Raw genomic sequence first — 14,949 nt, 5'->3', positions numbered from 1 at the left:
TCCCTTTCTTGTCCGATAGTGCTCAATGTACATGCCAATGGCTGCTAATGGGGATCGCAGTGTGCGCATTGACTAAAAACCGAATGCTCATGTCTCTCATTCCCCATTAGCAGCCATTGGCATGTACATTGAGCACTATTTTTTATTGTTAAACAACGCACAGAAGAAATCTCTCACTGGCACCACCTTGGAGGTCAAGTGTTATACCTATTTCGGGTATGTGCCACTGGTGGTTATATACGAGGGACGCCCAAGCCACGCCATAAGGAGCTTCGCCCCTAAAATTTCAACACAGAAGTGCTTTATGCACCACAATAGACAAGGATGAATCAAGTGGCGCAATGGCTCCATTTTCACAACAAGAGTGGGAAAGGGCTGAGAAAAGGGTTCCTAGTAGTACATCAACAGGCCAGGATGGCATTCCAATTATGCTGATAAATACATTAGGTCCGAAGTCTAAGCAGGCTTTGAGAAAGGCAGTGAGCAAAATAATAATCGATGGAGAAGTTCTTGAGGGATTGAAACTTAGCAGGATGAGCATTATCTATAAAGAAAAGGGGGACAAAGCTGACGTGAACAACTACCGTCCTATAACAGTGACATCAGTGGTCCACAGGCTGGCGATGAAGATTATAAAGGAAAGACTGCAGGCATGAATAGAGGATGAGGGGGTGCTGGGGGAACTGCAGAATGGGTTTCGGAAACACAGGAGGTTAGAAGACAATCTGTTCTCACTGGCGCAGTGCATCGAAATAGCAGAAAAGGAACACAGGCCCCTGTGGCTAGCATTTTTGGATATCAAGGGAGCGTACGATAGCGTGGTTCAAGAGCAATTGTGGGGAATACTGGACACACTAGGCGTGAAACATGTAGTCACTAATCTTTTAAAGGATATCTATAAAGGTAACAAGGTAGTTATAAAGTGGGAAAAACAGGTATCCAAGCCTGCAGAGGTAAAACGGGGGCTTAGGCAGGGGTGTCCCCTGTCACCCTTATTATTCATGATGTACCTACCAGGATTACAGGCCAAATTAGAGAGAAGTGGACTGGGCTTCAACCTCTCTTTAGTCAAACAAGGAAAACTTATTGAACAGGCACTACTAGCATTGATGTAAGCAGATGATATAGTGCTAATGGCCAACAACAAGGAAGATTTGCAGAGATTGATGGACATCTGCGGTAATGAGGAAGATAGGTTAGATTTCAGATTCAGTAAAGAAAAATCAGCAGTCATGGTTTTGAATGACAACGAAGGTAGTGAGCTTAGAATACAGGAGGCCACGCTAGAGATAACAGATAAATACAAATATCTGGGCGTATGGATAAGCAATGGGAACGAGTACCTGAGGGAACACGAAATATACGCTACGACTAAAGGTAACAGGACTGCAGCAGTGATGAAAAATAGAGCACTGTGGAATCACAATAGATATGATGTTGTGAGAGGAATATGGAAAGGTGTCATGGTTCCTGGGCTGACGTTCGACAATGCGGTCTTGTGCATGAGATCAGAAGTTCAAGTGAGATTAGAAATTAAGCAACGTGGAATAGGTAATCTTGCTTTAGGAGCTCACGGGAATACACCAAATCAGAGAGTACAAGGTGATATGGAAGGGACATCATTTGAGGGCAGGAAAGCTAGCAGCAAGATAAAATTTGAGAAGCGATTGAGAGAAATGGGGGAGGAGCGTTGGGCTACTTGTACATGAAGAATGTCGATACGAAATGGCGGAAGCGAACCAGAAAATTGACTGGTAAATACTTGGAAAACAGCAGGGGGCCAAACCAAAAAGAATTATCGGTTAAGAAGAAGGTGGAGGAAGCTGAGACCGATATGTGGAGAATTGGCATGATTAAGAAGTCCGCACTAGAGATCTATCGAACTTTTAAGCAGGAAATAGCCAAGGAAAGGATCTATGATAATACTCGGGGTAGTTCTCTACTGTCTGAGGCTAGGACGGGATTATTGCGAACAAAGACATATCGGGCCAAATACAAAGGGGTAGACACGGTATGCAGCGCGTGTAGAGGAAGAAGAAACTGCCGAACACTTGATAATGTTCTGTAAAGGGCTTCACCCTGTAGTTCAGGATGATGGCGCACAGTTTTTCAAAGCACTGGGGTTTAGGGACCGGGAGGGCAAAATAGACTTTAAGCGGGTAGACTTAACTAGAAGGAGGTTATCTGATTGGTGGCTAAAGTCAAGGCACGAGTGAAAATTAAACCCTTCACTGCAAAGTACGAATCCTCAAACTCACTTTTTAAAGAAAAAAAAAATAAATCTAGTTTTTGGTTCATTAAGAATTACGGCTTGGTGGCGCTAGCCACCGCCCGATCTAAAGGGTACAGCTATATCCATCCATCCATCCATCCATCCATCCATCCATCCATCCATTCATCCTGTGTGTTGTTCCCTCCGATGTTCCCTTCAACCTGCCTTGAAAACGTGTTGCTTTGCTCGCACACTGCACGTGTTCTGCACGCGTTTTTGAGAGTTTCGCGTTGCGCGCGGTTATGATGTATTCACTTTTTTCTGCGTTTAACTCTTTCGTTACCGTGGGAAAATGTGCCACTTTTTGTAGGTTTTTGTAATTATTTTTTGTAGTAGACATTATCATTGTTACAGTGCCATGCTATATATCAATAGAAAGCTAAATAAACGTACTTTCTAATGATATTACTTTTAAAAAGAAATATTTGGGGGTAACAAGTAATAATATTCTTGAAAAACAAGATTTATTGAAAATTGCATAGAACATTTCTAATTCGGTGCTTATAACACAAAATCAGAAAAAAAGAAAAATAATCTGAAATATACAAAATGTTTTCAAATCAATGGTCTATAAAAGAAGAAAGTTTGAGCTGCCTAGGTCATAAATCATATGAGTTACAAATTTTTTTTTCTGCCTAGTGGAAACTGCCTTGTTCCATCTAGTGCCACAATTATATTTTTTTCCTCTACAAATTTTTCAAACAGAACAATGCAATGAATGTTACTAAATAAATAGATAAATGAGCTGTTGAACCATGGGCATTTTAAAAAATTGTGCTGAATAGGAACTCGGGAAAAAAATCTCAAACACGAAACATAACTCTGAACACTGCACCAAAACAGCGTAAGGTATGCCTTTACCATAAAAAAAAAGTTGTAAATGTGTAATCAACAAATATAGCTTCACATTACAATGTCTAATAGTAGCCACAAGCTCTAGAACCTATCTCAAAGCTCTAAGTTGTGAAAAAATTCAATTCCTAAGGTTGGCGTGGTACTGGGCAAAACAGTTTCTGGCACCATTCCGAGGTCAAGGCCTGGTTCTCTTCTTGGGCTAAACGCCACTCTCTGCTGGGCTGATGGCAGCAGATCTCCACCATATACTGTAGAGACACTGTAAATAAGAGATATAATATTGCCAACATCCTTACGACATCTCAAGCGGCCTAAAAAAATCTGTAACCTGAGACGTGCTAAAAAACTAAACTTACCGCCGAACAGCTGACGACGATCCGGGCAGGTTTTGCGAATCTCCATCGTCAGAACTAAAATCCGACGATCCGATATTATCCTCAGAGTCACTGCTGCTAGAAACAGCAGAATAATCAATTGCAGATGCGACAGAATTGCCAGAAAGACGTCGTTCACGCGAGGGTCCGGCGGCCAGATCGTCAGCCATCTTCGTAAACAAAACAAGCGAACTGCGCACTTTGAACCGGCGATAAAAATCGCCGCCGCGCGGAAAAAAAACAAACTACACAGGAAATGGAAGATTAGTGCTTAGAAAATGCGCTGGATGGCGCAGCTAGTCCATAGGAGCGCCGGTATTTTTAAATTTTCGCGCGGCGCTTATGGGTCACCGGTGACCCAAGTTCTATAGGCGCGGTAACGAAAGAGCAACAGACGGCGCCACGCGCTAGCAACAGATCGCCGCAATCGAGGATTTTTTTCGTGGCAGCGATTTGGTGAAAGGGCAGCATCTGCTCAGCCATGTAGCCGATGCGAAGAAAGTTGTAGCAGACGACGCCGTCCTCGTTAGAGCGAAGTGCGTTTCGCTAGTGAAAGACGACGCTGTTTACGACGTGGAGTTAGAGGTGAATACAACTTTCTGTGCTTTCATAATTATATGCCTGTTTTATTTGGTCTGCTGAGTGTACTATGCACTATGCTTGTTACTGGATGCATGGGTAAGGCCGCTTCTCATGCTTTAGGTTTAACGGTTGTTGCGCTGTGACTGCTATTAGTTGGGTTACCTTAATTTAGTAGCACCCACCCAAGTTATCATGCGGTATATACACAGCACTTCAAAATTATGTGGTCTACTTGGGGCTTCTTTCTGACCCACAACAAAAATTGACATCTATATCTCGCGTGTCCTTCCTTGCATTATCACCGTTCTCATCGCGGGTACTTCAAGTTCACGAACAGCGTGCGTACCATCATGATGAGCGCCCAGCTTTCAGAGATACTTTTTTTGTGTGTCTATAATCTGCAGGGGAAGAGGGCATTGCTATAAAGGCATTTTATCTTGGTCACTATCGAAAATGCACCGTGTTGTTCGGGCTGCCCCTGCACACTCAATAACAACTAGCTCACTGTATCTGCCAATGGACGTGCAACGACGGCTAATGCATTTTTTCCATTTTTTTTTCGTAGTTGTCATGGTCGTGTCCACTCACGCGGGAGCTTCACATCTCCAGTGGCAAATTGCATCGCTGGCGTCTCTAGCGATTATAAATCAATTGAAAGCATGTGATAGACATAGAGGAAAACAGAGTTCGTGAAGGTACACCCGATACTAGGCGTTTCAAGATATATTTACACCACGCCAACGCGCAAGCCAAGATGGAGAACAAGAGCTGATGATGATGATCTTTCTTACCCTGGCGCATACCCACAAAGGGAGCCCTACACCAAAATCCTTTGTCTTTCTCTGTGCCTATCTAACCGCTTTTGTGGGACATTGTCTCATAACAATATGTTTATGCTGCTACTGTTATTCGATATTGTTGGGGACGTAGTAGTTGAAGCTGTGTACACCAGTGGAATTGGTGATGTGTGGTTATATATTTTTTATATCTACGCAGCGCCGACAGAAGTGTGTGGTTGCCAAAAGCTTGGACAATGATTTGTAGCAGATATTCTGTGAGAAACTGCAAAAAATGACTCCAATCTGCACCTGTCATATGTGCCGACAGTGTTTCCAGCGGCTTACAATAAACGGACACCTCACGCAGAAACGGCGCAGAGGTATGATAGGCAGTAAAGAGCATAACTATCTATGCATTTTAAAGCATTTTCTGAGGATTCTTGATTCCCGATTTCAAGCTCAGCGAGAATTTGTTCCGCGTATGCGCAATTATCAAGTAAAGCTAAAGTAGAAGGGTTTTGATCAAAGATAACACTTTCACACCGCCGCACTTTAAGGGTAAGATTGGAACATGGTTAGTAACAAGCACATTGCTTTTTTGATAGTTTTTATACAAAGTAAAAATGATTCAAGCAACAGACAATGCAAAATGTTTAATCAATACGTTTCGATACGTAGCTATCTCCGTGAAGTTCTCATATGAAATGTTTCTGTGCACACAGATGGACACATTTGCTAGTTTTTTTAATGGGGAATTTCGCCATTGTACATGTTTTCATGGAGTTTGATTTTATATGCAGTACTTATTTTATTTTGTTAATGTAAGACGTTACTAACAGGATCACGGAAAACCCTTAAACGTATACTCATTTTCAGACTTCTTGTACATTTATACTTGAAGATGATAAAAAATATTACCTGGCGCACTACAGGTATGCTCAATGTTGATCACCGTACAATATCTGAATAAAAAAAAACTCCAATGTATAAACGTTGTTGTGAATGGCACGATCTAATCTCTGCCGCAACCTTATTTTGCTAAGGTGGAAGCGTCATTCTGTGAGAGCAGCCACATCAGCACAAAATTCCGTGGAGCAGGTGACCCAGCAATGCAAGATGAAGAGAACTACGTTTTGGTGGCGTCAACAAATTTGTCACGTGGGCTAAACGGTACGACCTGCAAAAAGACTGTCTCGTGCAAAGTTGCCTTTCCGCGATGGAAGAAGCCGCCCCACAGAAGCGTCGGCGAGGTCTGAAGTATAGTGTTGTGGACTGCCACAACAATGCAGAAAACACAAAGGGACGCTCTCCACGTATAAAGCTGTATCAGTTTCTCATCTAGTCACAGCCGGCGAACACAGCCGCGTTCGCGAAAGATAGAGCAAGCATGACACGAGAGCCGGGAAAAAAAAAAAAAAGGGCAAGCACTTCAACTTGACTCACTGTGATTAAACTTAGCTTGCTACTTCGCGGCGACGTCAGCGGGTCATGCGCGGCACGGAGGACACGACTCTAAAACGTCTCTGACATTTTAATGCCTTGACCGTATACCTTAAGTTTTTTATTTATTTTTTCGGCACACCACAAACGTTTGCACATGACAGTACACGGCTGTTACTGCTTGATTCCACATCAAAACAACAATTATATGGTTTTTATAAACGTCATCACGATAGAGTACGCGGCTTCATGTTGGCTGAATGAGACTTACCTCGAGACATACGTCGTACACAGTATTATCAGGGAAGACCCGAGAAATGCATTTCGCAGAGACTCAGGCGTCCTCCTCTTCCGTCGTCTGCTCTATATCATAATCTTGACTAACGAGCTTTACTCATTTTTTTCGATTCGCTTCTCAGAAGTGCTTGTCTAGCTCAGAGATCTTTGTGAAGCCGCACTGCAGGCGGTACATTGTGAGGTGGCTAACGCAGCCGGCACTCTCTGCACGAGCACGTAAGCGAGGGGCAGCGCATTGGAGTGAAGGGAAAACGCCCCATCTAGTCGCTACTAGGCAGACAGAAATTAGGTGCCTTCTTCCTTTTCCTCATGAACCACTAACAACAACAACATCTAGTCGCTTGCCGGATTCCGTGCCGACCGGTTGTGCGCCCGCGCGCTTGCGATCTTCGGCGTCAGCGTAGCTCTGGCCGATTGGGCTCGCCCTACGTCACCTCCTGCAGCCGCCGACCTTCGACGACGACAGTGTAGCTCTGACTTATTGGACTTGCTCTACGCCATCTACAGACGCCGACAAGAGCTCTCGCAAGTGTGCCCCGTCATCGGACTCCAGTGACCGTGCTTCCATCTTTCCTGTCTCTCCTATCCCTTCAGTTTGTTGTTGCTTCTTCTTCCTCTTTTCTACTCCTTTACTTCAACCCTTTTTTATCCCTCCTCACCCCACCCCTTGTGAGCTACTGTGGCGGTGTCACTCGAAGCAGACAATAACGGGGCTCACTTTTCTCTTCCTTTCTCTTTCTTAAGAATCACTCAGCAACGCCCCATTTACATTCCCCATTCCTACTTTTCTACCAAAGATGGCGCTACCGGATGGATAGATGGATGGATATGGCTATACCATTTAGATCAGGCGGTGCCTAGCGCCCCCAAACCGTAATACTTAATGAACCAATAACTAAATTTATTTTTTTCCTTTTAAATAGTGAGGTTGAGGATTCATACTTTGCAGTGAAGGGTTTAATTTTAACTCGTGCCTTGACTTTAGCCACCAATCAGATAACCTCCTTCTAGTTAATCCTACCCACTTAAAGTCTATTTTGCCCCCCCCCCCCCTGTCCCTAAACTCCAGTGCTTTGAAAAACTCTGCACCATCATCCTGAACTATAGGGAGAAGCCCTTTACAGAACATTATCAAGTGTTCGGCAGTTTCTTCCTCTCCACACGCACTGCATACTGTGTCTACCCCTTCGTATTTGGCCCGATATGTCTTGGTTCGCAATACTCCCATCCTGGCCTCAAACAGTAGAGAACTACCCCCAGTATTATTATAGATCCATTCCTTGGCGACTTCCTGCTTAAAAGTTCGATAGAGCTCTAGTGCGGACTTCTTAATCATGCCAATTCTCAACATATCGGTCTCAGCTTCCTTTACCTTATTCTTAACCGATATTTCTTTTTGATTTGGCCCCCAGCTATCTTCTAAGTATTTACTAGTCAATTTTCTGGTTCGCTTCCTCCATTTTGTATCGACATTCTTCATGTACAAGTAGCTGAATACCTTCCTAGCCCAACGCTCCTCCCCCATTTCTCTCAATCGCTTCTCAAATTTTATCTTGCTGCCAGCTTCCCTGCCCTCAAATGATGTCCATCCCATATCACCTGGAACTCCTGATTTGGTGTATTCCCGTGAGCTCCTAAGGCAAGCCTACCTATTCCACGTTGCTTAATTTCTAATCTTGCTTGAACTTCTGATCTCATGAACAAGACCGCATTGCCAAATGTCAGACCAGGAACCATGACCCCTTTCCATATTCCTCTCACAACATCATACCTATTGTAATTCCACAATGCCCTCTTTTTCATTACCGCTGCATTCCTGTTACTTTTAGTCGTCACGTATATTTCGTGTTCCCTTAAGTACTCAGCCCCATTGCTTATTCATACGCCCAGATATTTGTATTTATCTGTTATCTCTAGCGTGACCTCCTGTACTCTAAGCTCACTACCTTCATTGTCATTAAAAATCATGACTGCTGACTTTTCTTTACTGAATCTGAAATCTAACTTATCTCCCTCATTACCGCAGATGTCCACCAATCTCTGCAAATCTTCCTTGTTGTCGGCCATTAGCACTATATCATCTGCCTACATCAATGCTAGTAGTGCCTGTTCAATGAGTTTTCCTTGTTTGACGAAAGAGAGGTCGAAGCCCAGAGCACTTCCTTCTAATTTGGCCTCTAATCCTTGTAGGTACATCATGAATAATAAGGGTGACAGGGGGCACCCCTGCCTAAGCACCCGTTTTACTTCTGCAGGCTTGGATACCCGTTTTTCCCACTTTGTAACTACCTTGTTACCTTTATAGATAACCTTTAAAGGATTAGTGACTACATCTACTACACCAAGTGTGTTCAGTATTCCCCACAATTCCTCTTGAACCACGCTATTGTACGCTTCCTTGATGATATCCAAAAACGCTAGCCACAGGGGCCTGTGTTCCCTTTCTGCTATTTCGATGTACTGCGTCAGTGAGAACAGATTGTCTTCCAACCTCCTGTGTTTCCGAAGCCCATTCTGCAGTTCCCCCAGCACCCCTTCATCCTCTATCCATGCCTGCAGGCTTTTCTTCATAATCTGCATCGCCAGCCTGTAGACCGCTGATGTCACTGTTATAGGACTGTAGTTGTTTATGTCAGCTTTGTCCCCCTTTCCTTTAGAGATCATGCTCATCTTGCTAAGTTTCCATCTATCGGGTACTATATCATCGATTATTATTTTGCTCACTGCCTCTCTCGAAGCCTGCTTAGACTTTGGACCTAATGTCTTTATCAGCATAATTGGAATGCCATCTGGGCCTGTTGATGTACTACTAGGAACCCTTTTCTCAGCCTTTTCCCACTCTCGTTGTGAAAATGGAGCCATTGCACCACCTAATTCATCTTTCTCTGTTGTGGTGCATAAAGCACTTCTTTGTTGAAATTTTTCTGTCACCCTTGTTCTTATATATTCAATAGCCTTGCCCCTTCTAGCATAGCACCTTGAGCCGAAGTTATAAACCTCTGCTCTAGGCTCGTCTCATTTCTTAGGGAGTTTAGGTGGTTCCGAAATTTCGCCGCTGGGTTTCTATCTTTTTTATGTACCTCTGCCAGCCACTGGGCTCCCTTTCTTCTAATCTTTTCATTGATCAGAAGGGATGCATCCCTTCTACAGCTTAGAAAGATTTCCCATTTTCTTTCAACATCATCTGTCGGTTCACCGCGCTGCTTAGCATGTCTGTGTTCCCTAGAGGCTTCCTGACGTTTTGCTATGGCTCTTTTAACTTTCTCATCCCACCAACTTTTGGGTTTGTGTCTTCTTTTCCCGGTGACTTGTCACGTGCCTTAGCAAGCTCTAGCTCAAACAGTCTAATTAGATTCGTGTATGTCCACACTGTTTTATTATCCCCAGTGATTACTTTCTCAATTTGTTTAGTGGCTATTTCAATTTGCCTTTCTGAATAAAAATTTTCCTGTAGTTGCTCATCTTGTCTCCTTCCCACTTTCACTGCTCTTCCGAAACTTAGCTTGATACGTTTGTGATCACTACCCAGACTTCTGGAGCCACCTTCATCTATGTGCATTCCTCTGAGCTTATCATACATCCTATGTGACATCTGTGCGTAATCTATCGTCGACTGCAGCCTTCCTACCTCCCATGTTATTCGCCCTTCACACTTCTCTGTACTGTTGCAAATGATCAAATCAAGCCTTTCACACATATCCAAGATCATTTTGCCTGTCGGGTCGGTATACCCATCTATATCTTCTATGTGCACATTCATATATCCTAGTATAATTATCTTGCACTCTCCTCTTAACTCCTCAATGTCATTTAAAATACACTCTACCATTGCCTGGTTTTCCTCTCTGGCCTTTGCTCCCGTCCACAAGTACACGAAACCAAGGAGTGTCATTTGTCCTGCCACTTTCCCTTTTAGCCATAAATGTTCCTTGCACTCCTGCTTGACCCTTTGCCGGTCTGTACTTTTATGATTGAATGCCCCAATACCACCCCCTTTTTTGCTGCCTTCTGTTCTATTACAATATTCCCATGTGTAGTCCGGATTGTTAGGAGGTTGTTCCATGTCCCCGAGATGTGTTTCTACAAAACCGTATACCATCGGCCTCTCCTCCCTTATCTGTTCTTCTATCTCTTCCCACTTCAGCCTGTTCCTACCTACCTGCATGTTATATACCCTATGTCTGAATTGGGATCGGCGCTCATGGCTACGTCTATTTCTGCCCCGGACTCTACCTATCTTAGATACTGGTGCCACTTTGGAATCGTATCTGTCCATACCACCTGTCAAAGAGTCTCCCTGGTTGTTTTCCTCGTTACTAGCTATCCTGCACCCCGAAGGGCCCACTTGCCCCCTAAAAAAGCAACTGCGCGTCCTGCAAGTCGCCAACCCACTTCATGACCTAGCCGCCCATCGAAGTGATTTCTGTCTCGAAATCCACGCCACCTATGCACCTCTCTGTTTATTTCTACCACCTCAAAGCCTTTCTCTCGATTCATCTGCCATATCTCTTGGTTTGCATTGACAACCGCTCTTTGCAGGTTGCTATCACGCACCGGTACCTCTGGTATTGTGCATATCACTACCTGTACCTGAGGAGAAGTGGTGCGCATGTCATCGACGCCTTTCCCCAGTGTGGTTGCTAGTCCTGCTGTATCTTCATTTAAGTCATCTTTACCCTCTCTTTGATGGCTTCTGTGCATTGGTTTAAATTCGAGTCCCCGGCGATTATCACATGCTGTGACTCTTCAGCTGGAGCGTCCTGCACCTGGGGGTCACTTGCACCTGTGACGCCGGCTGCTTTGTCCCCTCCCAGCCCCACCACCACTTCGCTGAAGCTGGGCTTTGCGATGAAGCTGGGCCTTACGACAATTGAACTGGCTGAACCTGTTTTTTCCAAACTTGCTTGCTCTTTCCTCTCCGCCGTTCTGGTTGCCGGTTCCCTACTGTTCTCTCTGTAGGCCGCTCCTCTGTTCACCTTGGCTAGTGCTTCCTCGGCGGACTTCAGCCTTTCTCCCATTGCCCTCGTTTTCTCTTGCTCTGTCGCGAACGCAGTCTCGAGCTCGATGATTCTCATCAGCAGTTCACTCTGGGCAACCATCATTTTCTCCATTTTTTCCTCGACCTCACATTGCCTACACTTCACGTCAGCCTCTTCTCCATCCGCTTCTACACTTGGGTCCACTTTCAAGCCCGCACCACATCCTGAACACTTTACAGTCTTTTTAACCATGTCTTTCTGACACCAATTGTCCCTATGACTTGTCTCACTCGATAATTACAAAACTCGAGCCCTGCCCTACGAAAAAGAGAAAGTCTAAGCTCTACTACAAAAATTTGCGTGTTCAATGTACATGCACCTCCCCCACGGAGTGGCAAAAGAAAAAAAAAACAAATAAAAAATCAAACACACACACAAACTAATAAATCCCGGTGACTGACCCCCGAAAAAGCCGTACAATAAAATAAGCGCTACAAAGATTTTAACTGCTGCTTTATAAATATAAAGACAAGCTCAAAACATGCAAAGCCACTTATTCGCGCAGTCAAATGGGAGCACTCAAAAAACACGTCTATCCACCGTGACAGTCCGTGACAGTCGCAGCGCCACCATGCGCTGCTTTGGCTTACCAGTTGGGAGACTCACTGACACTACAGTGTATCCTTCTAGTACACTGTACTTACACATTACAGCGACACGTGCGCGACATCGCGAGATGCCCGAGGCCGGCGGTCTGAACAGGTGCCCGCACTGACCGCCTTGCTGTTTCGAAAAGCTCGCTTGCCCGCTTTGAGGCGCCGCCTTCGCTGTAAATGAGCCGTGGCGGTTGTTGTTATAGACCAATCGACAAGCTCTAATTGATTATTATGGTTAATTTAAACATAAAAGTAAATTGTGATTAGCCGATTAACCATGCACATTTAGTAAATAAACGATTTTGCCATCCCTATGGCCACGACACGTCGACTCGTTCATGCCTGACAATTGTTGGTCGCCGCGTGACGTTAAGAACAGTCTTTTTGCGCACGCAGAGTTTCGGACAGAAGAGATGAATTTGGCCTGCTCAAGTGACGACGACATTGGATCAGGGCAAGGCGCGGAAGCTGCTGCAGCATGGAGAGCGACGCCCTGAGCGATTACGTTAATGCTGACGCAGACGTGATCGAGGAGCTGAGTGATCGAGGAGTGATCGAGATCCTTAGTGGCCACTGCCGATTCATCGGGTGACAACGAAACCGCGCTGTATGGTGTTCTATCGGCCTTACATAATGACCGCGTCGCAGGTCAGGGACATTTGGTGTCATTTCCTTGACGCCAAAGACGACGATGTCGCCATGCAGTTACTTGCAGATTGTGAGAAGAGTATTCTGCCATTGCTCGTGCGAAAGCAGTAAAAAAGAAGTGATTTTTTTAAAGCTTTGGAAATGAACTGCTCCCTTAATTATCATTTTCTCTTTATTTAACACTTTTTCTGCAATGACAAAATTCTCACGAAAACTAAAAATTCTCGCGATTCCTATTAACTTTGTTGTAGCGGCCGCGGTGTTTGACTGTAGGAGATGTTCGGAACATAATATTGACTGAGGTACCTTAAATTATAACAAAGCATGCTGGAGCACTAAGTTTAGAACTAGTGGTCATTGATCACATATGTTGCCAGATACTGCAGTTATGTAAAGAATTCACTGCATGGAATCGTTTAAAATTGACATCTATAAATTAAAAACTGCCTTTAAATCCTTAAATAACAAAATTGTAATACCAGCACCAAGAAATCACTATTCTACCACTTCAATTCGGAATAGCCAAAACATTTGGGGAAACTGAGTGGGCACTGTTAACAGTATGCATCCACTTGACAAGTGACACAGTTGTAAATTAGTCATTTCAGCCTTTCCTTTTTGAGGTTCTTACCAATTTATTTTCAAAATTTCAGGATATGTACCAAGAAATGTGCTCTGTACAAAGAGTACATAAAATTTCTCGAATTTGAATTCAACAAGTCAGTAAATTGGTCGGGTAAATACAAAAAATTATTTTTTTTGCATAGATTCAAGTAGTTATTTATATATGAGGTCTTGTGTTGAAGCTTTCACTAAGGAACTTGAACAGAGATGTGAAACGAATTAGGTAACTACGCACTAATCTGCCAAAGTTCCGATATGACGCTTCGGATATTAAGTGCTTGTGAACTTGGAGCATCGAAGTGTATTCATATAAACTGTTTTAATTGCTCTGTGCACAATGAACAGAAAGTCACACAATTTCAGTGCCTACTTGTCCTTGTACCACATAGTCTACTTTTGATGAACAAATCAGTCTCGCAGACAGAAAAAAAAAAACAAGGTGCACCAAATACAACAATCACCTAAATTCAGTACCGAATGCAACAAATCCTATTAATCACTGATATCTCCAAGCAATGGGTCCTTGAAGTCTCTTGTTTGAGGCAAACTTTTTCTTGTCGCTGGCTGGTTACCTTTCTTCTCTACTGCAGCGATACTGGTCGGCAAGGCAAGAAAAATGTCATCTGAAACAGGCAACAACTATATTAAGCATATACAGCTATTGGAAGTGTAGAACAATACCAGTCCTAGTATTCTGTTTGTTCAGTAATACTTACTTTGGTTTGGGCTAGCTGGCGTTTGATACTTATTTGGAAAAGAGAAGTGCAAATTTAAGGGCTAGTTTTATTTGTTAGGCATAACATTAACGAGAACGAACAGACAATGATGCCAAGAGAAGGGTATGCAGTGATCCCACTCCTGCGCCAACTGCGCCAAATAAGAATTACTGTGCGACCCTGATATCATCAACGGAAATTGCGCCAAACTGCGCCAAAGTCGGATTTGGGAGTGTCTATCACCGGCAATAGCCACGCCGGCGCGCATATACAGTCAAGCCCACATATAACGGCCCTACTTAAAACAAACTTTCGCTTAAAACAAACAATATCCGGGTGATGGTGAAAATATACATTGGTTCAATAGCACAATATCGCACTTACAACGAACGTCTCCGAGCGCCACTGATCGGTTACAGCGAACAAAGTCAGCGGTCTGCCGACTTCCCGAGAAACCGATTTCGGCCACCGATCAGGCATCGGTGAGGTGCCCATACATTCTTATCTTTAAACGACGACCCTGCCTCCGCGACCTTCTAGCTGCAACTCATGGAGGAAGGAAAGTTGTTTCCTTCCTGCATGCCTCCACTGCTTTTTGTTACGCACCCCTGCGTCCTTTGTCCCCCCGCTTCTCTGAGCCCCCCACATCGCCAGACGAGGCCAATGTTTTCACACTGCCACCGATCTTTCGAAGACCGGTCGGCCACCTACCCAGTTTTTGATCGCT

General features: G+C 44.1%; 1 protein-coding gene and 2 long non-coding RNA genes across 11 annotated transcripts in view; 1 reads left to right on the top strand and 2 right to left on the bottom strand.

Annotated features, from left to right (window-relative positions):
• Window positions 1-2,714: 2,714 nt before the first annotated feature.
• Window positions 2,715-3,916, bottom strand: LOC142777347 (uncharacterized). Its single transcript, XR_012888042.1, has 2 exons — window positions 3,484-3,916; window positions 2,715-3,386 (listed from the first exon to the last, which is right to left on the bottom strand). It is a non-coding gene; the product is annotated as an uncharacterized LOC142777347 (long non-coding RNA).
• On the top strand, window positions 3,908-13,863 carry LOC142777349 (uncharacterized). 2 transcript variants are annotated; one of them, XR_012888045.1, is made up of 3 exons: window positions 3,908-4,086; window positions 5,080-6,032; window positions 12,631-13,863. It is a non-coding gene; the product is annotated as an uncharacterized LOC142777349 (long non-coding RNA). The 2 variants fall into 2 exon arrangements; XR_012888044.1 differs by lacking the exon at window positions 3,908-4,086 and having other exon boundaries at window positions 4,638-6,032.
• Window positions 13,807-14,949, bottom strand: part of LOC119175608 (uncharacterized) — a 497,980-nt gene continuing 496,837 nt past the window's right edge. For all 8 annotated transcript variants that reach the window (XM_075881644.1, XM_075881647.1, XM_075881652.1 and 5 more), the window contains one exon: window positions 13,807-14,129. In XM_075881644.1, the coding sequence (XP_075737759.1) occupies window positions 14,088-14,129 (42 nt within the window). In that variant the 3' untranslated portion in view covers window positions 13,807-14,087. The remainder of the gene's footprint in view (window positions 14,130-14,949) is intronic.

This window comes from Rhipicephalus microplus, chromosome X (assembly GCF_043290135.1).
Source record: "Rhipicephalus microplus isolate Deutch F79 chromosome X, USDA_Rmic, whole genome shotgun sequence".
NCBI classification, from domain to species: domain Eukaryota; kingdom Metazoa; phylum Arthropoda; class Arachnida; order Ixodida; family Ixodidae; genus Rhipicephalus; species Rhipicephalus microplus.
Note: the sequence above shows the minus strand (reverse complement) of the source record. Positions and strands in the feature narration are given on the sequence as shown.